The sequence below is a fragment of the Oryctolagus cuniculus genome, chromosome 11, assembly GCF_964237555.1.
Source record: "Oryctolagus cuniculus chromosome 11, mOryCun1.1, whole genome shotgun sequence".
Taxonomy (NCBI): Eukaryota; Metazoa; Chordata; class Mammalia; order Lagomorpha; family Leporidae; genus Oryctolagus; species Oryctolagus cuniculus.
The window spans coordinates 99,372,759-99,397,568 of record NC_091442.1 but is presented as its reverse complement, the minus strand read 5'-3'; the positions used below and the strand labels follow the sequence as shown (position 1 = coordinate 99,397,568).

The 24,810-nt window shown below is 39.7% G+C and overlaps 1 protein-coding gene across 17 annotated transcripts in view; it reads right to left on the bottom strand.

Annotated features, from left to right (window-relative positions):
- The window catches only part of CFAP54 (cilia and flagella associated protein 54), a 372,233-nt gene that overhangs the window by 287,438 nt on the left and 59,985 nt on the right, over positions 1 to 24,810 (bottom strand). For all 17 annotated transcript variants that reach the window (XR_011380202.1, XR_007919544.2, XR_007919541.2 and 14 more), the window contains exons 16-20: positions 21,161 to 21,289; positions 20,666 to 20,792; positions 12,519 to 12,605; positions 12,308 to 12,429; positions 720 to 896 (exon numbers count right to left, since the gene is read on the bottom strand). Coding sequence is in view for 11 of the 17 variants with exons in the window: in XM_051845787.2 (XP_051701747.2) it covers positions 720 to 896; positions 12,308 to 12,429; positions 12,519 to 12,605; positions 20,666 to 20,792; positions 21,161 to 21,289 (642 nt within the window). In the remaining 6 variants the exon portion in view is untranslated. The remainder of the gene's footprint in view (positions 1 to 719; positions 897 to 12,307; positions 12,430 to 12,518; positions 12,606 to 20,665; positions 20,793 to 21,160; positions 21,290 to 24,810) is intronic.

Here is a 24,810-nt window from a genome sequence, read left to right as displayed (position 1 = left end):
GGCTTTGGACTGGCACAGCTCTGGCCGTTGCAGCCAATTGGGGAGTGAACCAGCAGATGGAAGACCTCTCTCTCTCTGCCTCTTCTCTCTGTGTAACTCTGACTTTCAAATAAATAAATAAATCTTTAAAGAAAAAGAAAAGAAGAAAAAAACTAACTGTAAAGTTTCAGTCACATTTAGGACCACTTCTAAGGCATTAGTTATGGGAGAAAAACTCATCCTTTAATAAATGCATAGAGTGATGATTTATAATATGGTTGGAACTACTATTTGTTTTCATTAAATGAATCCCTATTACTTGGAAGACGTTTAGACAGAACCTCCAAATTTTCACTCTGCTGCCTCACGTCCACTGCTAGCTCCGAGAATAAATTTTCCCCTTTTCAAATGTCTGACTTCACTTCAATGTGACCTCCCTCTCAAAGCTCTAGGAGATTGGCAAATGACTATGTCATAGTGACACAAACACAAATGCTTCTCCATGTTTTCTCCTTACCATAAATCTGGATATAGAATAGCTATCCAAAGCATGCCACCAATAGAATAAAGGGGAAATATCATGATAACTAAGCACAGATGAGATATCAGAATATGATTCCAGGGTTCTGTACTTATAAATAAGATTATTTGGCTCCTGAAAGCAATGAAAGTGTAAATCATTAAAGCTCCCAGAGGACTTCTGTCACTGCATAAGACAGAAACCATAGCAGACATCATACCTTAACATCAGAAATAAATGGAGCAGGTTTGAGTGTCACAGAACAATGAGTTCGGGATAGCAGGATAGGTGGAGGAGGAACTCTGCTTTTCTTTCTTTTTGAACTTTTCAAATAGTCTTGATATGAATATAGGGCATTTTGTTCTGCTTCAATCTTCTCAATTAAAGAATAGGCTTCCTATAATGAAGTGTGAAAATAGAAAAATACATTTCAAGAGCTTGAACTTCATTTATATTTGCAGAATTCTGTGAAGTTAGACAACATTGTCTTTCTATGTGTAGTTATTTAAGCCTCAGAGGTACATACATACTCATATACACTTCAATCATTGAGTGATTCTGCAGAATTCTTAAATGGCTACTAATAAAGGGTAAGCATGACCACTGATGGTGTCATATTTACATGTCTGAAATGTTTACATAATTACTATCACACATTAATATGAGACTTTTTGTTTTAAATCAAATCCTTTGAATATCTGCCATCATGTTGCTTTGTCCTTAAAAAGTTCACACTGATGAACTGTACAGCCTGAGATGTGACTCTTGAGAAATGATGCTATTGGTGTATGTGGCCTATGAAATGAATGTTACTAAGAGTTTTTACTAACAGCAAGATGAAATAAATAGACAAAACACTTATTCCGCAAACATTAAGGAAAGGTAATCACCTTTTTTAATAGTTAAACAGAGAGACAACACATGAAACAAAGAAGAAAAATAAAAATCAGATCTAAGTAATGTTTCAAAACTTAGGTGAAATATTTTGGGAATAATATGCAAGTTTCCTAGCAGTACTTAACACATAGGAGCTGCTCAATGAGTTGTAGTCAAAATAATGAATAATGAATAAATAATATGCTAGTCTTGATGGTCCAAGGTAAACCAGCTCTATTGTCTTTACAATTCTATTTGAACTTTGAAAAATTTTAACATTCGTTATTGATTTTTTAAAATACTCAATATATTAGGAAAGCTCTTTCTTTAGTGTCATTAAAAATATTAATTTTAGTTAATAGCCAAAATATTTCAAATAGGTCCAAAATACCACTCTTAGTGTGAAAAAGTAAAGCACTAAAGAATCATCAGTAAAGGAGGGGATTAGGAGCAGCTGTTAAGTCATCCCAGAATGCCCACATTGCATATCAGAGTCCCCAGAGTTCAAGTCCCAGCTCTAGTACAATCCAGCTTCCTGCAATGCACACACTGGGAGGTAGCAGGCATCTGCCCAAGTAGTTAGGTCATTGCCACCCATGTGGGAGACAGGATTGAGTTCTAGGCTTCTGGCTTCAGCCTTTCCCAGCCCTGGCATTTGAAAAGTGAACCAGGAGATAGGAGAAATCTCTCTCCTCTCCCTCTGCCCCCACTCAATCCTCTATGAGTTTGTGTATACTGGGAGGGGGGGGGGGTGGTCAGGAGGATATCTATCTTTCAAACATATAAATATTTTCTAAAAAAAGAATTATCAATGAAATCAGGAGACAGAACTTCACTATCCCATTTTATTCTGGGAGTTCTACTCAAAACAAATACAAGAGAAGAAACCCTAGAAATGAGAAGACAACATATCTGTCTACCACATTTCAAAGGAATTTTGCTCTGATACAAAAACCTGTACTGTTTCCCCCTCTAGCAGACATATTGAGTTTGAAGTTTCCATTTGGAAATCTTGTCTTCAAGCTCAGAAGAGAGGACAAGACTGGAGAGAGGATCTTAGTAGGTCTCAGCAAGATATTTAAAGCTGAGTGAATAAGCCGGTTCCCTGAAGCCATGTAAATTACAACATTACAGTGTCATAGATTGTTTTCCCTAAAATAATGAAGTGTGGCTTAAATTGAGATTAGAATTCACTTTGCATTTTTATTTGTTATTGGAGACGGTTGACACAAGGTCTAGAATCATTAGTCGTGATTAGAATGTGTCCATGATGATAAATCATTTTTTAATTCCACTTTGTTCTGCACCAGGAGACCCTGGAAAATATTTCTGTATTTGCAAGTCAAAAAGCTTTGCCACCTGTAAGAGCAGTTGTTCCTTCCCATGGGAAGGGATGTCTTATATGGTAGCCATGTTTCCAGAGCCTACACACCAAGGGCCTTAGGGACTTTAACCCAAAACTCAATTTATATGCACACGGGAGGTATTCAGTCTATCTGCTGAATTACTAAAAGACCAAGGAGATAGAATGGCATCTGTTCTCTTCTAGCATCTCCAATTTTTCAACCTTTCAATCAAACTGAGAGAACTAAAAAAAGTAGAAAATGGATGGAAACAAAGGTCAGGGCCAGATGTTGAGGAACCTGTGTCATAAAAGACATTCAGAGACCCGGGGCACACACGGTGCTAGTCAGGCCAAGAGGACACAACCAGCCTGGGGCTGGGCAAAGGTTTATTCACCCATCCACACTCTACCATGGACAAGAGGGCAGTGTTGACTCCATGAGAGGACAAACGTACATGCCAGGAGGGTGTCCTTGAAGGGCAAGAGGTGACAGCTTTGATGAAGAGACCGGAGCTAGAAAAAGGTAAGTGGATTTCACAGATAACTGCAGGAAAACTTTGAGGGAAGAAATTCCTCATTGAACAGAAGAGAGATGAAAGCTATTACATTTTGACATTATATATTAATATGCCTTCATTTGCATCACAGACTGTGAAGACCAAGGTATTTCAGGTTACAGAAGAACATGCAAAATCAGTCTAAGCAAAAATTATACAACGCAGGTGAAGAAGACCAATGCTGTGAAAATGCGGAGGTATTTCCTTCCTCTGGATAATATCTGGAGCCTGTAAAGTACACTACCAGCACTGATATTTGCATAGAGTATGTTTGTCCCCATCTCAGTTGACTAGCTAACTGCCCTGGGCTTCAAACATCCAGTCCCAAAATTTTCCATGTAGTTCCAGGTAAATGAGCCAGTTGAACACTAGCATCTTCCAACTTGACTCTAGCCTCCTTCTGAACAACCATGAACCCAACTGGAATCAAAACTTTCCTGCTCTCTGTCACAGCCTACCACACATTTCTCAAAGTGGCTGCTCATCAGTATACTCTATGGAGTTTATTTTAAAGTAAGATGGTTTGTTCCAACGCTAAAACAAAAAATCTCTCATGGTGGGACAAGAGCTTCTGTGTTATTAACAAATGCCAAGGTGAATTCTAAGTATGGCAAGAACTGGGATCTGCTGATTTAGATGATTAAATCTTTCCCTTTCTCAGCCTCTACTGGCTTCAGCATGCAGTCTTTTTAGCCCTTCCATGGCCATCCCATGCTTGCTAGGTAAAGCGCAAGCTTCTCCACAGACCTCTTCATTCTGACCATGGCCATATTTTCTAGTCTTCTCCTCATTTCCACTCTTTCCCATGCTTACCTTTCTGTCTAACCTAATCTCTGAAACTATAAGAGAAAACTCATTCATTCACTTATAATGCTTTGCTTTTTCATGCCTCTGAGCCTCTGCCCATGCAATTTCCTCCTCCTCAAGGATCATATTTCCTCCTCTCTGCTTTAAGACCCACTCAAATATCATCTCTTCTGATAGCTTCTAAGATAGGTCCATGTACATAGATACTCTATTCTCTTCATTTCAGCAGGGATGACCCCATTTGTCACCTGTGTCTATCACTGCCCATACCTTGGAAACAATGAATGTGTTGGTAGCAAGGACAGTCCTTTATTTAGCTCCTTAGGTTCAGTCAACATGTTTTAAATGAAAGCCATACTAAGTTGTAACAAAGGAGAATGGTTTTTATCATAATGCGTTTTAAGGTAATATGTTTAAAATGTCCTGATGGGGTCCTAGTCATTTTTGACTGTAGACTCCTAACTCACATCCCATGTCCCATTTGAAAGAGATTAACAAAAGCATTAAAGACTTAAGTGAAAGGTAACAGAAGAAAAGTCTAAAGTAAAGTCCTTGATTTAGGTAAGTCAGATAGATAACAGAACTCAAGACAAACTTTATTGCTAGATAGAAAGTAGAATCCTAACTTAGTGAGCCACTCAATTATTCATTGAGTTGCTGATAAGATTTAATTTATGAGAAAGTGGTTGGGGATTTATTTGAGGGGTTTTCTCAACTAGAAGAGGAAATGACATTGGAAAAGAAATCCCAAAACATCAAGAAGGAAAAATTCTCATGAAACAAGTCTACCCAATTGTGAGAAAGTGTTCTCAATATGCACTTGATATTGTAACAGCAATGCTCTAGAATATTAAAGCATTGAGATTGCAAAATCAGAGGTCAAAAGAAATGTTTTTCCATGAAATGTCAGATAATGAAGAATAACTTCATCCTCACATTTTTCACCATCTAGCACAGTGCCTGTCAAATAAGGGCTCACCACTTTGAAAGAAGAAGCGAGCCTTTACATATCACAGGGAAAGGGCCAGCCAAGAGACCTCTCTGCAACGGGATTTTTAAACCAGCTCATATGGGAAGTAGGTTCTGAGTGTCCTTGTAGTGGTAATTTGGGCTGCAATATGCCACAAAAAATAGTATTGAAGTTCAAAATATTTTTGTCTAAATATTAATTTCTCTGAAATTGTGCATTGTTGATGAGGATGGATTGATGGTAAGTACACTTGACTTAACACTAATGGAGAAATGTAATGTAATCTCTTGAGGGCACGATTAAGACTTATATAAATACTATCACCAGACCAAAATAATAAAGTGCCATATTGACTATTTATCTAGGAGATCTCCCTGAGGAATAGTCTGGGTTCTGAACATTATGATGTACATTGCAGAAGATGACAAAAAGTAGATAAATTCATATCTCAGAAACGGGAAGGAATATGCTGAGAATCAAATATATAATTTATAAGACAAATCTAAAAGAAAACATAGAACAATATGTGTAGTCTGATAAATAAAAAATCTAAAGCACTAAAAAATAATATAAACAGAATATTTCAGAGTGCTTAAAGTGAAAGATACAGCAAGAAGATTATTTTTACAATGGCTAACATTTATTGACTGCTTGCTTTGTACAAAACTCTAAGTGTTGAATCTTCTCAAGAACACTCATTTTATAAACAAAGAAGTTAAATCTTAAGAGAGCATTAATAATTTTAGGTCATACAGCTAATTAGTGACAGAACCAGTATGTAATCCCGGGCCCTGAACTCCTAACCACCATGCTATCTTGCCCTCATACAACTCTAAGTTAAAAGAAGTGTTGAAAATCACCCTGGGTGAAATTTCCCAAGAAATATCCTTAAAATACTTCAAAGAGGGCCAAGCATCTGATGTACCAGATAAGATGTCACTTGATACGACAACATCTCATATTAGAGTATTCTGGTTCAAGACCTGGCTCCAGCTCCTGACTTTAGCTTCTTACTAATGTTAACACTAGAAGGTAGCGGTGTTAGTTCAAGTTATTGGAATCCTGCCACCCATGTGTAAGACCTGCATTGAGCTCTTGGCTCCCGGCTTAGATCTGGCACAGCCCTTGCTACTACTGGCATTTGGGGAGTTAACCAGCAGATGGGAGTGTGCTCTCTCTCTCTTTCTCATTATCTATCTCTCTCAAATTAAAAAAAAAAGCAATCAAAATAATCATCTGCTATCCAAAATGTTCTTTTGCTTAGAGTTGAGGCACTATTATTGGAATTTAGCGTTGCTAAGTTCACCTCAACTACAGATTTGTTTAAAATCCAACGAATAATATTAGGATAAAACTAGATGCAGCAATTGAGTTTTTTTTGCAACAGAAACAATTGGAAAACCAGGATTGGATCAAATAAGCCATAGAGAGGATATTCTAAAGAAGACATCTATAACTCTGATTGGGACATGAGCATTGGAATGAATGAATTGCCAAATTTCTTGTCCTTAAAGAATACAGGTAAACTTCTCTTCCTTGGCAATCATTCCGCAATGGGATGTATAATACTAATGTTTTAGGTTTTTTATCTCATACTAAAGATTCCGATTTTAAGCAGGAAGAGATCAATTGACCCAGCTAGCTCACTGGTCTTCATCTTGAGAAACAGTCCCATCCGATTATATCTAGTGGGGAAGAAGAAATTCTTTAAAAGTTACTGTGAAGAGGAGGAAATGAATGCTGTACAGAAACAAGGGCATACAGTGCTGCCTTGAAACCCCTAGCACTTGGACTGGGAAGAATGTCTGCCTCTTCTTCAATGAGAAAACTCATCTGCAAATGATCATTCAGCTGATGTAGTCTTAATTGAACTGAGAGCAACAATGTAAGCCCACCACGATTGCTATGTTGAGTCCAAAGCAAAAGATCAAGGACATCCAGTATTGATTCCAGGTGGGATCCTTTAAAGTAAGCCTACAGAATGGTAACGTAAAAAGGCAAAATGGGCCTCTCCAAGCCAAATAACCAGCACAGGAAAATGGGAAAAATAAACCTCCATAGACAAGAAAAAAGCCAATCATCTGACTTGGAAAGCTAACAGGTTATTATCAAAGGTTTTTTCCCCTCATTCAGGATGGGCTGGTATACTTTTAATTGATCTGGAATAAAACAGATGCTTGATGAGATTATCCAGATCCACAAGGTCAGGAAACTTTTGAAAAAGTAACACAGCATATGAATTTTTTAAGAGTTCTAAAGAGATTCAGGCTTTTTGTGAGTTAGGTGACATATCAATGACTGATTTGGGGATACTTTTATTACAAAATCATGATAATGTAAAACATTCTGTATTACACCCCACTAGAAAATGATTACCAAGGGAAAGAAGTTTATTTGTCTTCTTTCCAAGAAAGTTTGGTAATTCTTTGAGCCATAACATCGTTGTTTAGAAGAGTACCCTGAGGAATGATCATTAAACTTTCACACATAGATTAAAACTACCACTGAGGAGCAGCAGTGGCTGTGGACGATTTGGGGACATCTAAATAAATATTCAGCATGTTTGTAGTTGGTGCAAATCTTTGTGGAGGGCCCCTCATAAAAAGTAGAGCCTCAAAATGCATCTCATGAGTCTATCCAAATAGGATGCTGTACTCACAATCCTTAAGTTAAAATGGTTTTACTTAAGCAGAAGGGAAAGCCACACACTAGAAACCTGAAATTTCCCACATGTTCAGTATGTTCCTCATCTTGATAGAGAAGTAAGAATGCACACACAAGAGGTTTTCAAAAAGTTGATGGAAAAACGTGCTATGAAATATGCCTATTATGAAAAAGCTGTGCAGGGATTTCAAAATTTTTTGCACCAAAGTAAACTTACCTTTTGAATTCTATTTGTTTCCAAAAACTTTTTTAAAAATATTTACTTGATTTATTTGAAAGAGTTACAGAGAAAGGGAGAGAGAGAGAGAGAGAGAGAGAGAGAGAGAGAGAGAGAGAGAGTCTTCCATCCACTGGTTCACTCAACAAATGGCCACAATGACCAGAGCTGAGATGATCTGAAGCCAGGAGCCAAAAGCCTTCTCCAGATCTCCCACATGGGTGCAGCGGGCCAAGGACTTGGGCCATCTGCTGCTGCTTTTCCAGGAGCATTAGCAGGGAGCTGTATTGGAGGTGGAGCCCACATAGGATGCTGGCACTGCAGGTCGGGGCTTTAACCCTCTTCACCATAGCGCTGGCTCCAAAAACTTATTGATGGTAGCATAAAAACAAGATTGAGTCATAATAAAACAAGAGAGCAATCCAGAGGTCTTCCTCCCTGGCTCTGAGGCCACAGATTAATCCTTAGAGCAATAGTTCTAAAAGATAAGGATTATTTCATATAGAAATGGGACCAAAGCACCAATGCCCTCCAAGCACCAGCTAGTAGAAATGATCACAGAACTGTCTCTTGGGAAAAGAGATTTGCATGCACCCTACAAGTCTTTCAGCAAAGATCAGACCCACTTAGCCTTGTCAACTCAGATTACCCAGCACCGCCATCAAACATCCTCAATTCAATTGCTGGAAATTCAAATTTAACCAGGAGGGGTGGTGGCGGGGCGGGGGGGGGGGGGTGTCTTCCCTAATACTGCCAGGACAGACTTCCCCACCTTGAACATCAATAGCATGTGTCCATCCAAAATTATTAGCCTGGTTTACACAAGAGACTTGTTATGAATTTGACCCTACTTTCTCTCTGGTCTCAAATATTAATTACTATTCCCCTCTCAACCCAAAGGACCCCTAAGCTCTGTACCACTGAATGACCTATAGGACAAGTTCTCCGTGACGTTTATAGTCTTAAGACCTTTGCATGGATGTTCTTGCTGCCCGGAATGCACTTCCTTTGCACTCCTCTTTCTCTGGCTATTCAGCATTCTTCCAGTTTCCAGCTTCAATCATATCCTATCTTTCAGTACTGAACTTCACAGGCTCTTTCCTGGATGTCTCCTTTCACATGCCCTCCTGTGGAGGTAGGTGTGCCCCTGCTGCATTCTTCTAGCACTCTTGCAAAAGTCTCTCTGAAACTGATGCATAATTAACTATTTACTTGTGTTTGTTCTCATAGACCAAATTTGTCTATGAAGAAATCCAGGGACCACGTAGAGAGGGCAGGGACTACAAGGGGAAGATTACAAAAAGGATGCAATCGATCAATATATACTGAAAAATTAAAGGACTTTTGTTTTTGTATTCTGTACTCAGTGTACTACCAGGCACGTAACTAACTTTCAAGAAATTTTTGCTGAATGGATCATAGGCACTCAAAATTATTTGTTGGGTAGATGAATTGGTTGACTGAAATCCAGGAAGTGTTACATATTCAGATTCTTGCTTTCTGTCAGAGTGCCTGAGTTTGAGTCTCAGATCCACTTGATTCCAGCTTCCTGCTAATGCATATCCTGGGTTTCAGTAGATGATGGCTCAAATACCTAGGTCCCTGTCACCCAACTGGGAGACCCTGGATTGAAGTTCCAGCTCCTGGGTTTGGCCTGCCTATCCATTATCAGCTCTTGTGGGCATTTGAGAAGTGAACCAGCAGATGTAAGATCCCTCTTTGTCTGTTTGTCTCTATATCTCTACCTTCCAAATAAAATGAAAACATCAAACAAAGAAATAAATCTTACTTTCCAACCTCAAATACCTATCCTTCTAGCTCTCTCAAATATTCATTTTCTGGTCCCTGATCAGACCTGATAAAGATGTCCAGTCTCTTGATATTTCCACAGTCACCAAGTCTTTTTTTTTTTTTTTTTTTTTTTTTTGACAGGCAGAGTGGACAGTGAGAGAGAGAGACAGAGAGAGAAAGGTCTTCCTTTGCCGTTGGTTCACCCTCCAATGGCCGCCGCTGCAGCCGGCGCACCGCGCTGATCCGATGGCAGGAGCCAGGAGCCAGGTGCTTTTCCTGGTCTCCCATGGGGTGCAGGGCCCAAGCACCTGGGCCATCCTCCACTGCACTCCCTGGCCATAGCAGAGAGCTGGCCTGGAAGAGGGGCAACCGGGACAGAATCCGGCGCCCCGACCAGGACTAGAACCCGGTGTGCCGGCGCCGCTAGGCGGAGGATTAGCCTATTGAGCCACGGCGCCGGCCCACCAAGTCTTTTAATTCCTTGATGTCTCACTTTCTTCCCTACCCAGTCTTCACTCTGTTTTTAATAGCATGAATTGTTAAATTTTATTTTTTAAAATGATTTATTTTATTTGAAAGGCAAGAGACAGGGAGAGAGAAACATACACAGAGAGAGAGAGAGAGAGAGAGAGACTGACTCTCCATGCTTTGGTTCACTCCACAAATGCCCTGAAATAGTCAAAGCTGGGCCAGGACAAGCCAAAAGCCAGGAACTCCATCTAGGTCTCCCACATGGGTGGCAGGGACCAAAGTACTTGGGCTATCATCTGCTGTCTCCCAGGCATATAAGTTGGAAGCTGTTTTAGAAGTGTGGAGTGGCCAGAACCAAAACCACGACTCCAATATGTGATCCAAGCATCCCAAGCAGTGGCTTAACCCTCTGCATCACAATGCCCAACTCCCCACAGTTTCATTCAAAAAAAAAAAAAAAAAAAAAAAAAAAAAAACCCTGTACAAATTGCTGCTGTCACAAATATGCCATAATATCATACCACCAAGCAGATGGGATCCAACCTCAACTAAAATTCCAGATTCCTGACCAGTCTTCTTACTTGTATTCAGCTCTCTCATCCTCTCCTCCCCACTCTCCAAGCATCTTCACCCTGTCCTCAATCTAACCATCCACCCGTACTCTCTATGGTTGCCAAGTAGCCTTGCCTCCAATTCCATCAAATTTTTAAGGTAAAAAGGCATCAACACAACTCCCTGCCCCCACACCACCTTACTCCACATGTGTCATTCTCCTTCCCTTGTGTTCCAAAGTATGAGGTATCTCCCCTGCAGGCTATCCTGCATAGAAAATGATTCTCTATACCTGTGCCTTCAATTTCTTCCTCTTCCACCTTCTCTTCTATAGGATCACACACTGTATATTAACCTTTCTCTATCCATCTATTTATCTATCTAATATCCTTAATTTCTCTCTTTGTTCTTGCTCTTCATTGAAGCATATTAATAGGCTAAATTTTATCTCTGGATACTCTTCTAACTCTGCATCTTACCTGTTGCTTTTACCTACTTTTGTCCTTCTCTTATCAACCAAGCTATTTGAAGCATTATTCTCCATGTCTTCTTGTGCCATTTACTCTGCCATTCAATGCAATCAAACTTTTGTAGGTCACACATAGGCAAAAATAAAGACCTCATAATCTGAAACATGATTGCCACCAGAATTTAAACTCTAAAAATCAACTTATGATGAGTCACCAAGAAGACAGAACAATTTCTGGGTCAGAGAGAGACCTGATTTAAAGATACAAGAGCATTGGTCCATGAATAGTAGTATCCATCTGAGAGGCAAATTTTAAAGCCAATGGGCTTTAAGCATTTTAATACCATAATAAGGAATGCCCTGGGCTGCCGCAGCGTCACTCCAATTCTATAATTTCCCTATTTTGACTCCTTAACTTGGTTTCTTGTGTAGGTTGCCCCTACAGAGAGAGAACTTGTCATTTCAGGAGAGTTTAAGACTGGAGAAAATGGTGGGCATTTGGTAGAGTAGCTACACTGCAACTTGAGAGCCTACATTCAAATCAGAGCGCTTGGGATCAAGTCTCAGCTCTGCTCCAAGTTCCAGCTTCCTGCTGGTGCACACCAAGGGATGCAGCAGGTAATGATTCAAGTACTAGTTCCCTGACACCCACAAGTAAGACCCGAACTGAGTTTCCAATTCCTTCTCTCTCTCTCTCTCTCTCCATCTCTCTATATATGTACCTCTATCTATCTCTATCTCTCCATCTCTCTATATATGTATCTTTCTCTCTCCTGCCCTCCCTCTCTTACACCCTCCCTCTTTCCCACCAACTCAAATAAAATAAATTTTAAAAATTTTAGAAAACACCAGAGGTACAGATTAGTTCCCCTGCTCAGAATACTTCAAAAAGTTCATGGAACTTTTAATTAAAAGTTTATTTTTGTGCAAAAAAATGTTTTATATCCTGGCATGATTTTTCATAACCACATTTTCCATGAACTTTTTAAAGTTGCCTTGTATGGTAAAACTAAAAGAAAGTTCACAATAATCACTCATTTTAACAGAAGTTATATGTCAGTAATAAAAGAAAAAATAAAATTCTGCTACCATCAAAAAGTTCCAGGAACATGTAGAAGTTGTATCTTTCTCAAATATTAAAAGAGCTTTCTGCATCAAGTAAATCGCTTTGGATATTTTATTCTTCTTTATTTTATTCATTATGCTTAATTCTGCAAAAGCAAGCAAATATTTTACCAAAGGGAAAGATGAAAACTCTTTCAAATGTTTTGGAACTATAGGCTATCTCAATTTTGATTACCTGTAAAACAATCAGCGCTTCCAGGTTGTTTGAACTTTTCCAGACTTTTTGTAGAAACACATTTGCTAACAGTTGGAGTCTGAAAAACTGAAGAAAAATAACAACTGTTACAGTAATTAAGTTTGTGTCTAAAAGAGATTTTTTTTTAAAGATTTTGTTTATTTATTTGACAGGTAGAGCAACAGAAAGTGAGAGAGAGAGACAGAGAGAAAGGTCTTCCTTCCGTTTGTTCACTCCCCAAATGGCCGCATGGCTGGAGCTGTGCCAGTCCGAAGCCAGGACCCAGGTGCTTCTTCCCGGTCTCCCATGCAGGTGCAGGTGCTTGGGCCCCATCTTCTACTGATTTCCCAGGCCATAGCAGAGAGCCGGACTGGAAGAGGAGCAACCAGGACTAGAACCCGGCGCTCATATGGGATGCTGGTGCCGCAGGAGGAGGATTAACCTAGTGAGCCCGGCGCCGGCCCCTACAACAGATTTTTTTTTTTTTTAAGATTTACTTATTTATTTGAAAAATAGAATGACAGAGAGAGAGATCCCCAATCTGCTGCTTCACTCCCCAATGGCCTCAACAGCCAGATCTGTACCAGACTGGAGCCAGGAACTCTAGCTTTGTCTCCCACATGAGTGGCAGAGGCCCAAATACTTGAATCATCATCTACTATCTTAGCAGGCGCATCAGCAAGGAAGTAGATCAAAGACAAGCAGCAGGGACTCAAACCAACACTCCAATATGGGATTTCAGCCTCACAAACAAGAGGCCCAACCCACTGTACCACAATGGTGGCCCCAAGAAATAATCTCTCAACATTAAAGAGTAACTCTCCATTTATAAAATTATTGCTTCTTCTATCCTATACTATTTTTATCATTAATATAAAATCAAAGCAATATACTATATGCAGTATTGTTATCAAATCCTTGCTTATTTACAGCAGTGTACTTCAAAACATGAGAATTTCCAAATTGTAACAATAATTGATTTTTTTTAAAGATTTATTCATTTACTTGAAAAGCAGAGCTACAGAGAGGCAGAGTCAGAGATAGAAGTCCTCCTTCCCATTGGTTCATTCCCCAAATGGCCACAACAGCTGGACCTGGGCCAATCCGAAGCCAGAAACCAGGAGCTTTTTCCAGGTCTTCCATGTGGGTGCAGGGACCCTAGGACCTGGGCCATCTTGTACTGCTTTCCAGGACATAGCAGGGAGCTGGATCAAAAGTAGAACAGCTGGGACTTGCACCGGCACCCATATGGGATGCCGGCACTGCAGGTGGCAGCCTCACCTGCCATACCACAGTACCAGCCCCAATAATAATTGATTTTATATTTCACCTTCAATAAAGTAATCTTGAAAGCTGATAAAATCCAACCTGCTTTTTGCTCACTTTACTTTTTAATAAAGTACAACTTGCAAGTCCAAATACCAATCAGCTGTCAAAACTCTGCCTTCAGCCCTTGCTAGAGAAACTGCTTCATTCATGGTCCCTGCAAAAGCTCTGAGTACAACATTAGGATCTCACTCCCTTGTAGCTCTGGCTGATAAAATCAGAGCCTCTCTCAAGACGTTCAACTAAAACAACCAAAAAAAATTTATGTATAAGAGTGAAATTGACATTTTGAGATTTGATGATTGTTTACAGCCTTTGTCTCTACTGTTGAGGAACAGCGTTTTATCCTTCTTACTATTTGTTGAACTCTTTACTTACTGTAGGATTAATCTTATGAGTATAAAGCAAACAAAAATTAAGAGAGAGGGGCACCAATGCTGTGACATAGGAGGTTAAGCATCCGCTTCCAGCACCAACATCACATATGGGTACCAGTTCAAATCCTAGCTGCTCCACTTTCGATCCAGCTCTCTGCTGATGGTCTGGGAAAGCAGTAGAAGATGGTCCAAGTACTGGGCCCCCTGCATCCATGTAGGAGACCCAGAAGAAACTTTTGGCTCCTGGCTCCTGGCTTTGAATCAGCCAGCTCTAGCCATTGCAGCCATTTAGGGAGTGAACCACCAGATGGAAGACCTCCCTCTCTCTGTCTGTAACTTCGCCTCTTAAGTAAATAGATAAATCTTTTTAAAATTAAGACAGAGAATAAGACCGGAAGTAGGAGAAATGGTGGGAGCAGGAGCAGGAGCGAGGGTAGAGTGGGAAGTACCACCATATTCCTGAATCTTTATATATGAAATACTTGAAATTCATTTACCTTAAAAAATGTTTAAAAAGTTCTTTAATAAGAATGTCAAAACAGTATTAGGTCTGGCAACAGCATACTAAAGAGAAGAGAGACAAGAGGAACAAAGTGATCATCTGTGCTAGGGTGGCAGTTCAATAAAGCAGAGAAAAAAATTAAGGAGACCCAGAGATATTGCAAAAGAATAATAACTAATTCCATTTAAATTTGAACTCAGTTCTATCATCAATATCTTTAAGTGATCTCTGAAAAAAAAAATCTGAAACTCATTTGCCCTTCAAAGACTTATGGATGGTAACTGAGAATGAACTATTTAGTAACTATGAGTAAATAAGGCCCTAGTCTTCTAAAGAAGATAATACAGCTACTGAGACTCATGGACTAGATTCTTAAAAGAAACCTGACAGAAGAATTAGAGTCATGGCCTGAAATACATTTTTGAACTAGAACTTTTCAACTCAAAGAATTGTCAATGTTGTTTTTCAAAGTAACATCACTTATATATTAGGAAAACTTCATCAAGTTTTCAATTTATATAAGATTCAGAAATATTTCTATTTAGTTCTGAAACTATGTAAGCATTTAAAGTAAAATGAAAAAGGATGAGCAACGTAAAAGATACAGAAAAAAAGGAAAGTTTTATGGAAACAAAATATAAATACAAATAAATTGTCCTAAGAATATATCCAACTGGAAATAAAAACAGTAAAAAGGATTAATTTAAGTAAATTTGAACAAAGTTCTCTGATGTGTGATATTGTCTCAAGACAAAATGAACAGCAAAGCAATCGTTAATTTATTTAGCAGATGTATTGTTAATAGTATAGGGTTAATAATTCTATGGTACTTATGATAAAGCAAATGTGATGTTGGGAAATAGAGTGCTCAATATTGTAGAAGGAAGACAAAGGAAACAGAGAAGGTGAGGAAGAATCCTTCAGTATTGGACTCCAAATTGGAGATACCAGAAAGAACATTACATGATATCATGTAAATTAAATAAATAAATAAAATAATTTAGTTATATATGAGTAAATCCTTTCCCTAGTCACTAAAAGGAACTAGCTGACATCCCAATAGCAACAACTCTTAGCTCACAGGTCTTGGTTTCTAAATTATCATTTACTACCAAAAGGCACTAAGGGTCCTTGGAAAATGGCTTGTTCTAGGTTTCATGTAGAGAAAACATAAGATTTGTTCAGAACATTTTGTTGTATAGCAAGCAAGAAATTTCTCAAGTAGAATGGGAATGTATCAAAAGAATACAAATCGATCTAGTTTGGAGGACCTTTCACTGACAAAACTTGTGACTTTGAACATCAGAAAAAAAAAAAAACAATGATGGTAGCTGATTTTACAAGACTTAAATTTTAAAAAGAATTTAATTCAGGGGCCAGCGCTATGGTGCAGTAGGTTAATCCTCAGCCTGGGGCGCCGGCATCCTATGTGGGCACCAGTTCTAGTCTCGGCTCCTCCTCTTCCAATCCAGCTCTCTGCTACAGCCTGGGAAAGCAGTAGAAGATGGCCCAAGTTCTTGGGCCCCTGCACCCACGTGGGATACCCAGAAGAAGCTCCTGGCTCCTGGCTTCACATCAGTGCAGCTCCAGCAGTTGAGGCCATTTGGGGAGTGAACCAGCAGAAGGAAGACCTTTCTCTCTGTCTCCTCTCCCTCTCACTGTCTGTAACTCTACCTCTCAAATAAATAAATAAAATCTTTTTAAAAAAGAATTTAATCCATAGCAAAATGTAAAAAGGGACAAAATGTGGGCAGTTCTTCTTTACAAAGGATTTCAGCAAATAAATGCAGCAGGAATAATTCAATTAGAAAACAACCTTGTACAGTCACTGTAATAATTGATTGGGGAAGGATCACCAATGGAGGTTTAAACCATTGGGTAAAAATCTGCTGGGGAACAGGATATTCGTTCCATCTCAAAGCATCATACAACATCACACATTGCTTGTACTGCAAAGCAGGAAAGATAGCCTTATAATGGAGACATCTGGCAGATATCACCTCACCACCTTAACAAACAACACTTTGCCTTACCAATGATAGGACAACATGCACAAGTATAACATAATGCAATGGGATGCACACAATATCACCTACATAATAAAAAAGAAACCACTAGTAAAATCCAAATGGTGGAGTATGTCTTAAAAACAACAATGTTATGAAAGAAAAAAGTTGCACGAATTATTCTAGATAAAAGAAGAACATGACAGCCAAATTCAATGAGTGATCTTGATTAGATTCTAAGTCATTTAAAAATAAAATCCATTTTCCCACAAAAAATCATATTTAATAAATGTTACATTGCATGAGAGTAATTATGGTATAATTCTTGTGTAAAGAAATGTCCTTGTTATTAAGCAATAAATACTAAATTATTTAGTGGCAAATATCATGTCTACAACTCATTTTTCAGGAATTGTGTCTGTGTATGTATACATATACTAGAGTACTTCAAAAAGCTATGGGGGTGTAGGGAGCTAGAATTGTGGCACAGCAGGTTAAACCGTTGCTTGGGACATCTGCAAATCATATGAATCCAGACTGTTCCACTTTCAATCCAGCTCCCAGCTAACACACCTGGTAGGCAGTAGAGGTGGTTTAAGTACTTGAGCTCCTGCCACCCACGTGAGAGACCTGAATGCAAATAATTGCTCCTGGTTCAGCCCTGCTCATCCCCAGTTTTTGCAGCCACCTGTGGTATGAACCAATGAATGGAAGATAGATCTTTCTCTCTTTCTCTCAGTCCCTGTCTCTTTTTCTCTGTCAGTCTGCCTTTCAAATAAATAAAATAAAAAGAAAGATGTCATGAGTCTGGGGCTATGAGCTTTTAGTCTAGTAGTTAAAGTGCCCCATCCTGCTTTGGAGTGCCTGGATCCAATTTCTGGCTCCAACTCCTGATTCCAGCTTCCTGTGGACTTCTTCAAGACAGCAGTGATGACAAAAGTAATTGGGTTCCTGCCACCCGTGTGAGAAAAAAAACATCTGGGGAGTAAATCAGCAGATGGGAGCATCCCTCCTCCTTTCTCTCTCACTCCAGCAATTCCTAAATGCCTGCTTCTTTTTCTACCTTCTTCATAAAGATATTTGTTATTAGTTTCTAGTCAACTATCACCTTTTCCAAGAAGTCACTGCTGACCTTCTTGTCTGACACTGATATTGCCGTGTGTCCACAATACTCTTAGCTCACTTCTTTTTTTTTTTTTTTTTTTTTAGTTTCAGAACTGATTTCATTTGGATAACTGAGTGAAGGAGTCTCATTTCTAACCAAGATGGAATTCACAGTATGTTAAGGTTCACACTTAAAAAAAAAATCAATGTGTACAGGAATCTGCAAGTAGATGTAAATACACATTACTTTGCAAGTATGTTTCTCTCCTACTCCTTGGAGGAAAAAGAAAAATGCCACCCAACATGGTAAACCCTCCAGTATAATCCGAACACAAAGGATGTGCCGTCTGTAAATCAGAGCGGTTCATCTCACGGTGTCAGAGGAGAGTGTCACCGAATGGGCACGATGACGACAGCTTGACTTCAGATGGAACTGGACTAAGAACTGAGTTTCCAGGAAAAATAGGCACTGATTTCTAGGAGGAAATTTACTCCTCACTGAAGCTATTTATTGGGCCAATGGGGCTCGTGAACCTTCTCACTCGTAGGAAGTAGCCCAGTGCAGGCAAGACGCAGGATGCCCCTGCAGTCGGCCACCAGAGGTGCTGCCCAGGCCACACTGAAGCCGCCCTCCCCATCTTATGCGTGGACCACCCCGATTTCATGACGGGGGTAGAGTCCGACCTCAGGACTGCAACTGTCTAGCATTACACAAGGTACCCTGCTGCTTACCCACTTAAACTAATCTTCAGGTTGGCTAGAAAAACTGGTTAAAAACAAAAGAAAAAAGGCATCATGTTTAACAGGGATCACATTTCAGTTAATTTTTAACACTTAAGAATAACTGTGTATTAATTACAGAATTAAACCAGTCATATTAAGTAGAACAGACAAAAAAACTACTAAGAGGGATAATGTATTAAGTTGTTCATTAACAGTCAGGGCTATGCTGATCAAGTCACCGTTTCCCATAGTGTCCATTTCACTTCAGGAGGTTTCCTTTTTGGTGTTCAGTCAGTTGTCACCGATCAGGGAGAACATGGGAATAAGAGAGGGAAGAGATGTATAATTTGGGACATGCTCAAGCTGACTTGCCCCAAATGGTAGAGTTAGAAACATACCAGGGGATTCCAATTCAATCCCATCAAGGTGGCATGTACCAATGCCATCTCACTATTCCAAGTGATCAATTTCAGTTCACAATTGATCATAATGAAAGGACTAAGAGTCAAAGGGAGCACATAAACAAGTCTAGTACCTGCTAACACTAACCGATGGAATAAATAAAGGGGAGAGTGATCCAACATGGGAAGTGAGATACTCAGCAGACTCATAGAATGGCAGATGTCCTAAATAGCACTCTGGCCTCAGAATCAGCCCTAAAGGCATTCGGATCTGGCTGAAAAGCCCATGAGAGTATTTCAGGCATGGAAAGCCAAGACACTCTGGCAAAAGATCTCTGTGAGTGAGATCCCAGTGGAAAGAACAGGTCTTCAAAGAAGGAGGTACCTTTCTCTGAAGGGAGGAGAGAACCTCCACTTTGACTATGACCTTGTCTAAACAAGATAAGAATCGGAGAACTCAGAGGGCTTCCATAGCCTTGGAAACTCATGACTGGAGCATAGGGAGACTATTGATGCCATAGACAGGAGTGTCAATTGGTAAAGTCAACAACAGGAGTCACTGTGCACTTACTCCTCATGTAGGATCTCTGTCCTTAATGTGCTGTGCATTGAGATTTAATGCTATAACGAGTACTCAAACAATATATTTCACTTTGTGTTTCTATGGGGGTGCAAACTGTTGAAATCTTTACTTAATGTATACTAAACTGATCCTCTGTAAAAAAAAAAAAAAAAAAAAAAAAAAAAAAAAAAAAGAAATTATCAACTCCCAACTTGACTCTCACTGGGATTAAACATGACAATAGGTCTGATCTGATTTCATCATCACTTAAAAAAAATCATCTATTATTTTTCACTTTATGTTTCTGTGTGGGAGCAAACTGTTGAAATCCTTACTTAATGTATACTAAGCTGATCTTCTGTATATTAAGATAATCGAAAATGAAAAAAAAAAAAAAGGCATCATGTTATCTCATCCAGGCCACTCACCCTAGCCCCCCGACAGGCAGCATGTGGGGCAGAGGGATGGGTGGGGGCATGGGTGGCTGCCCTCCAGGGGGGATAGTGGGAGGTGGGTAGCTAGCCGGTGGCAGGCCCAAGCCTGGAGGAGGGTAAGGGGGCACTTCGTGAGTTGGGGGCAGGTATGGGGGTGGGGGTGGGAAGTTGGGTTGTACGTGGGTAAGGTGGGCAGTAGCCAGGAGTTGGGGAAGGAGTGGGGTTGAGGGAAGGAGGCTGGGGAAGGGGGTACAGGCAGTGGGGGCGGGTTTGGGGGTAGACAGGAGGGTGGTAGGGCAGGTGACTTAGCTCACTTCTATTCCAACATATTTATTAATCTTGACTGCTATAGTTGGCTTACTGAACCAGAAGCTCAAGTACATGCTGTCTGACTTGTACCAATCTTCATAAGATACCTGGATCTTGGTAGGCACTTAGCATTTTTTTCATTAAATTAGCAAGATTCCAATAATTTATTATAACTCAAACAAGTAGAATTAATTAAACTATTTTAGAAGGTTATTAACTGATTTTATATGAAAGTATAAACCGGTAATGAAAGGTATCTATTGATATTAATCAGAGAAGAAAAAATAACTAACTTTATCCAGAAAACAATCAACAAGAATACAATTTACAAATTAAACTGGCTCTGTATTTGAACTTGACTTAAAATTCATTCAGAACGGTTATTTGCTTTGATGACTGTTACCTTGCAATTGGTCAAGAAGCACGATGGCAACTCGGTGCTGAGCTTGAATTAATTCAAGATGCAAATCCATCATGAAACTGTTGGCTGTGATTGATTTGTAAGTGTCTCCAGCTGCATCTTTGGAGCACTTTGGTCCAGCAGATTTGTTATAAAAAGAAAAAGAAATATAGTTATAAAAACAGACAAAAAACTGCTGTATTCTATTAGCACTCAAGTTACACTCATCTTACTTCTAGTCATTAAATTCTGTTCACTTCTGAATCCTCTGTAATTGGTTTACACACAACAAATATGCTCTTAGAATTCACCAGTGTCCCCTTCTTTGACAAATTCAAAGACTCCTCACGCTCCTTGATTTATTCTGGGAAGACAGGACTCTATTTCTGGCCTGAGAGGAAAGCCACCGCAAATCGTGTTTACTTACCTACTGGCAAGGCCAGCACTTTTCCTACTTAAGCAAAGCTTTAATCTAATGTAAGATTTTTCCATTTTTACCTTGGCGTAACAGTGGTCAATTACTGATGATCCATTTGGCAAAGTAGTTAACATGCAATTCAAATTTATTCCATCAATTGCTTTGTCAAGAAGTTCATAAGCAAAAGATAACAGCTCCATGGGTTTTTTCTAAAATAATTTTATAAACAAAAAAGAAAAAGAAAATGTGAGAAAAAATCATATGCAAAATTTTCAAACTCTTTTTTTGTTAAAAAATCAAGACCAGCAGTGGGGGCTTGGCATAGCGGTTAAGACTGTTGAGACATCTGTTGAGACACCCACAACCCATATCAAAGTGCTGGGGTCTGAGGCCTAGGTTAACTTCTGATTGCAGTTCCCAACAAATGCAGACCCTGAGAGATAGCAAGTGATTGCTCAAATACTTGGGTCCTTGCCACCCACATAAGAGTCTCAGATGGAGTTTCAGGCTTCTAGCTCAGGCGTAGGCCAGCTCCAGTTTTTGCAGCATTTAAGGAGCTAACCAACAGATGTGAATTTGTATGTTTGTCTCTCTGCCACTGCAACATATTTTTGGAAAAAAAAGATACTTAGGGGTTGGCATCGTGGTGTAGTATTAAACTGTTGCTGATGACACTGGAAGCCCACATTGGAGTGTTGGAGTTGTAGTAAAAGACCCAGCTACTCAACTTCCAATCCAGCTCCCTGCTAATGTGCCTGGGAAAGCAGTAGATGATGCTCCAAATACTTTGATCTCTGCCACCCATGTGGGAGACCAAGACAGAGTTCTTGACTCCTGGCCTCTCCCTGGCCAAGCCCTAGCCATTGTGGTAATTTGGGGAGTGAAACAGCAGATGGAAGATATCTCTTTCTGGTCATATGGGGAGTGAACCAGCAAATGGAAGATCAATCTCTCAAATAAAAATAAATATTTTTTAAAATCTAGAAATTTAAATAGTTGATTTAACATAAACAATATTATTTTTCTTACTAAATTCATCTATTTTTATTTACTGTGAATATAATCAGTAAAAGTGAAGATAATAAATTTCATTTTTCTAAACATAAGCTTTTCACAAGCATGCACAGAACTTCCACTTACTGTTTTCAAAATGCTCATTAAACCAAATATACAGGTGAATTTTAAAAATAGAGCTCACATAATTTGGCCTTTTCATATCCATAATTTGAAAAGCTGACTTTTTGTTAAATCTCAGAATCATAGAGCTGGAAATTTAGACTTAAAGCCCATCAAACCCAAGAGTCTACATGGTGATTTCTAAAAACTAAACATCTTTTGAAGGTAATTATTCTCACAAACGTAGAAAAGACAAAGGGCAACATCTTTCAAATTTTCCATATTTTTTCAAGAATTTGTTAGGGAATAAAGCATACATGTACATAATTGTAACTTCCTATAATGTTATTCCTCTCTTCTGCCCCTAGAGGTAGCACTGTCCTTGGATTTGGTTTTACCATTCTTTTCCATGTTTTTAAATTTTACTGCATGTGTCCTGAACAATATGCAATATCACTTTCCATATTTTTTAAAATTTCTCTTACAAAAGGCTGCTTTCTTCATTCAACTGTATGCTACTGAAACTTATTCATGCTGGTGTTCGTGACTCAATGGATTGCCCAGGGCTTGTTTATGAAAATAGAACTACTCCAGATACTTCAAGTAGAAAAGGACTTAATGCAAAGACATAGAGGTACCCATAACAGTTGGAAGGCAAAGATCAAGACAGCTGTCGGTGAAAATTGTGTTTCATGCGATTCTCAAGGGCTCCCTCAGAATCCTCTGCAGTTCACAACCTTAAGTACCTCCTGCCCTGACACAGGTGAATTGCAAGACCTTGCTCAGCACAGCTTGTAAATTCACACATCCCAAATAAGTATGCTGTTTTCTCTGCACCACACATTCAGGCAAATGCCCCTTATTAAAAGACTAACCTAGAACCATATGGAAAAAAGATGCTGTAAATATTATTTCAAGAGTCCACCCTGTAATTCAGAGGTGATTATAGAAGGGAATTGTAATGATGCCAAGCTGACTCTAGTTCAAATCTACTGTAAGTTAATAATCTTCATAGCTACAATGAAGTAGTGTTAACTTGAGGAATATATCACAACTTATTAATTCACTCTTCTACTGATGGACATCTAGATGGAGGTTCTGTTGATTTTCATCCCAAATGGGCATGGCACTGTACTGTAGTCTCCCTAAAGCTTCTCAACCGTAATTGATGGTTTGGGGCATGATGTCTGTCTCCAAGTGCTGCTGTGGGGAGGGGGGCCTTTAGTGGCCCAAGAGCATGTGGTGTTCATAGCAGTTGGGTTGGAGCAACCACTGTGTGGCCATTCTGGTTGTAGAGCACATTGGGTGGTGCTCCACTGCTGGTGGGGACTTCTAACAATGGTAGCCCTGAGGGCACAGAGATGTGTTGTGTGCACCCTCAGTGGCTACAGGCTGTGCATGGCCCTTGCTCGAACTGAGAGCTGCATGGGCCAGCCACAAGAGTCAGGGGCAGCAGCCAGTGGAGGGTGACAGGCCCCAGGTTCCAAAGTGCTATCTTCCAGGTTCTAGGAGCAGCACCCTTCCCCTCACTGAGCCGACCCACTGTAGTGTACAGCACTGCATGGGCTTCAGCACTGGGGTCACAGTTGTGTTGCTGGGTCAAGTTGGATCTGTGAGACTGTAGCTCCCTGGGCTAGCATGGTGAGGTGTCTGTGGGGGCCCAAGGACGGGGATAGGCAGAGGCTGCTGTCCTCTATGGAGGCATGAATTCTGACAGCAGCAGCTCCATTCTTAATAGAGTGGTAAACTGCAGAGGGCTGGGTTCTCAAAATGCTGGGAGCCAGATACTGGTTTGCCTCTTCTCTGTAGGGGAGCAGGAGAGTACTGGGCACCTCTACTAGGCCATCTTTGAACCCCTGCTCTTCCTTTATTAGTCACCTGTCTAAGACCTCCAGGGCAGGTTGAACAGAATAATAGATATCCTTATGTAGTTGTATCAGAATAAAAAGACTGCTTTTAACCTTTTCTCATAACTTCACTGAAGGTCTTTAGATGATACCCTTTGTCAGATACAGAAGCTTTCTTCTATTCCTAACTAGTAAGTTATACTCTTAAAGGGAGATTCTTGCATCTGTTTGTCTAGTGAAGTAGTCATATTTTTTCCTTTCATCTGCTAATGTGATATAGCACGTTACAGAATTTCTAATGTTAAATCACACTTGCATTGCATATATAAAATTGGATTATACTTGTATATGCCCATTCAAGATGTGGGCTCACAGAGGTTCCTAAGAAAACAAGTAGTGTAAATTGAAATAAGAATCCTACTTGCGGGAAGGCCCAAGGTTATAAATCATTAGAAGGAGAGACTCTCCCATCCACTCTCCTCAGTACCCAAGCCATCTCCCTACACAAACAGGCTGATTTTTTTTCCTGTCTACCTTTCCCTAGGATGTAGTCTTTTGTAGATTCCAACTTTATGCTAAAACTGCATGTTGTCTCAGTGCCGATCCCCTCTCATGTGCCCGGGCCTCATCTCTTGTCCCTGGATGGCTGTTAAAATACGGAAACTTCTTTGTAGCTACACTCACCAACCTCCCACAGCACTTACTCCTAAACTTACTACTCTGGTCTTGCTGCTCTGGTTTCCAGTTCCCCTTTCTATTTTGGCCCC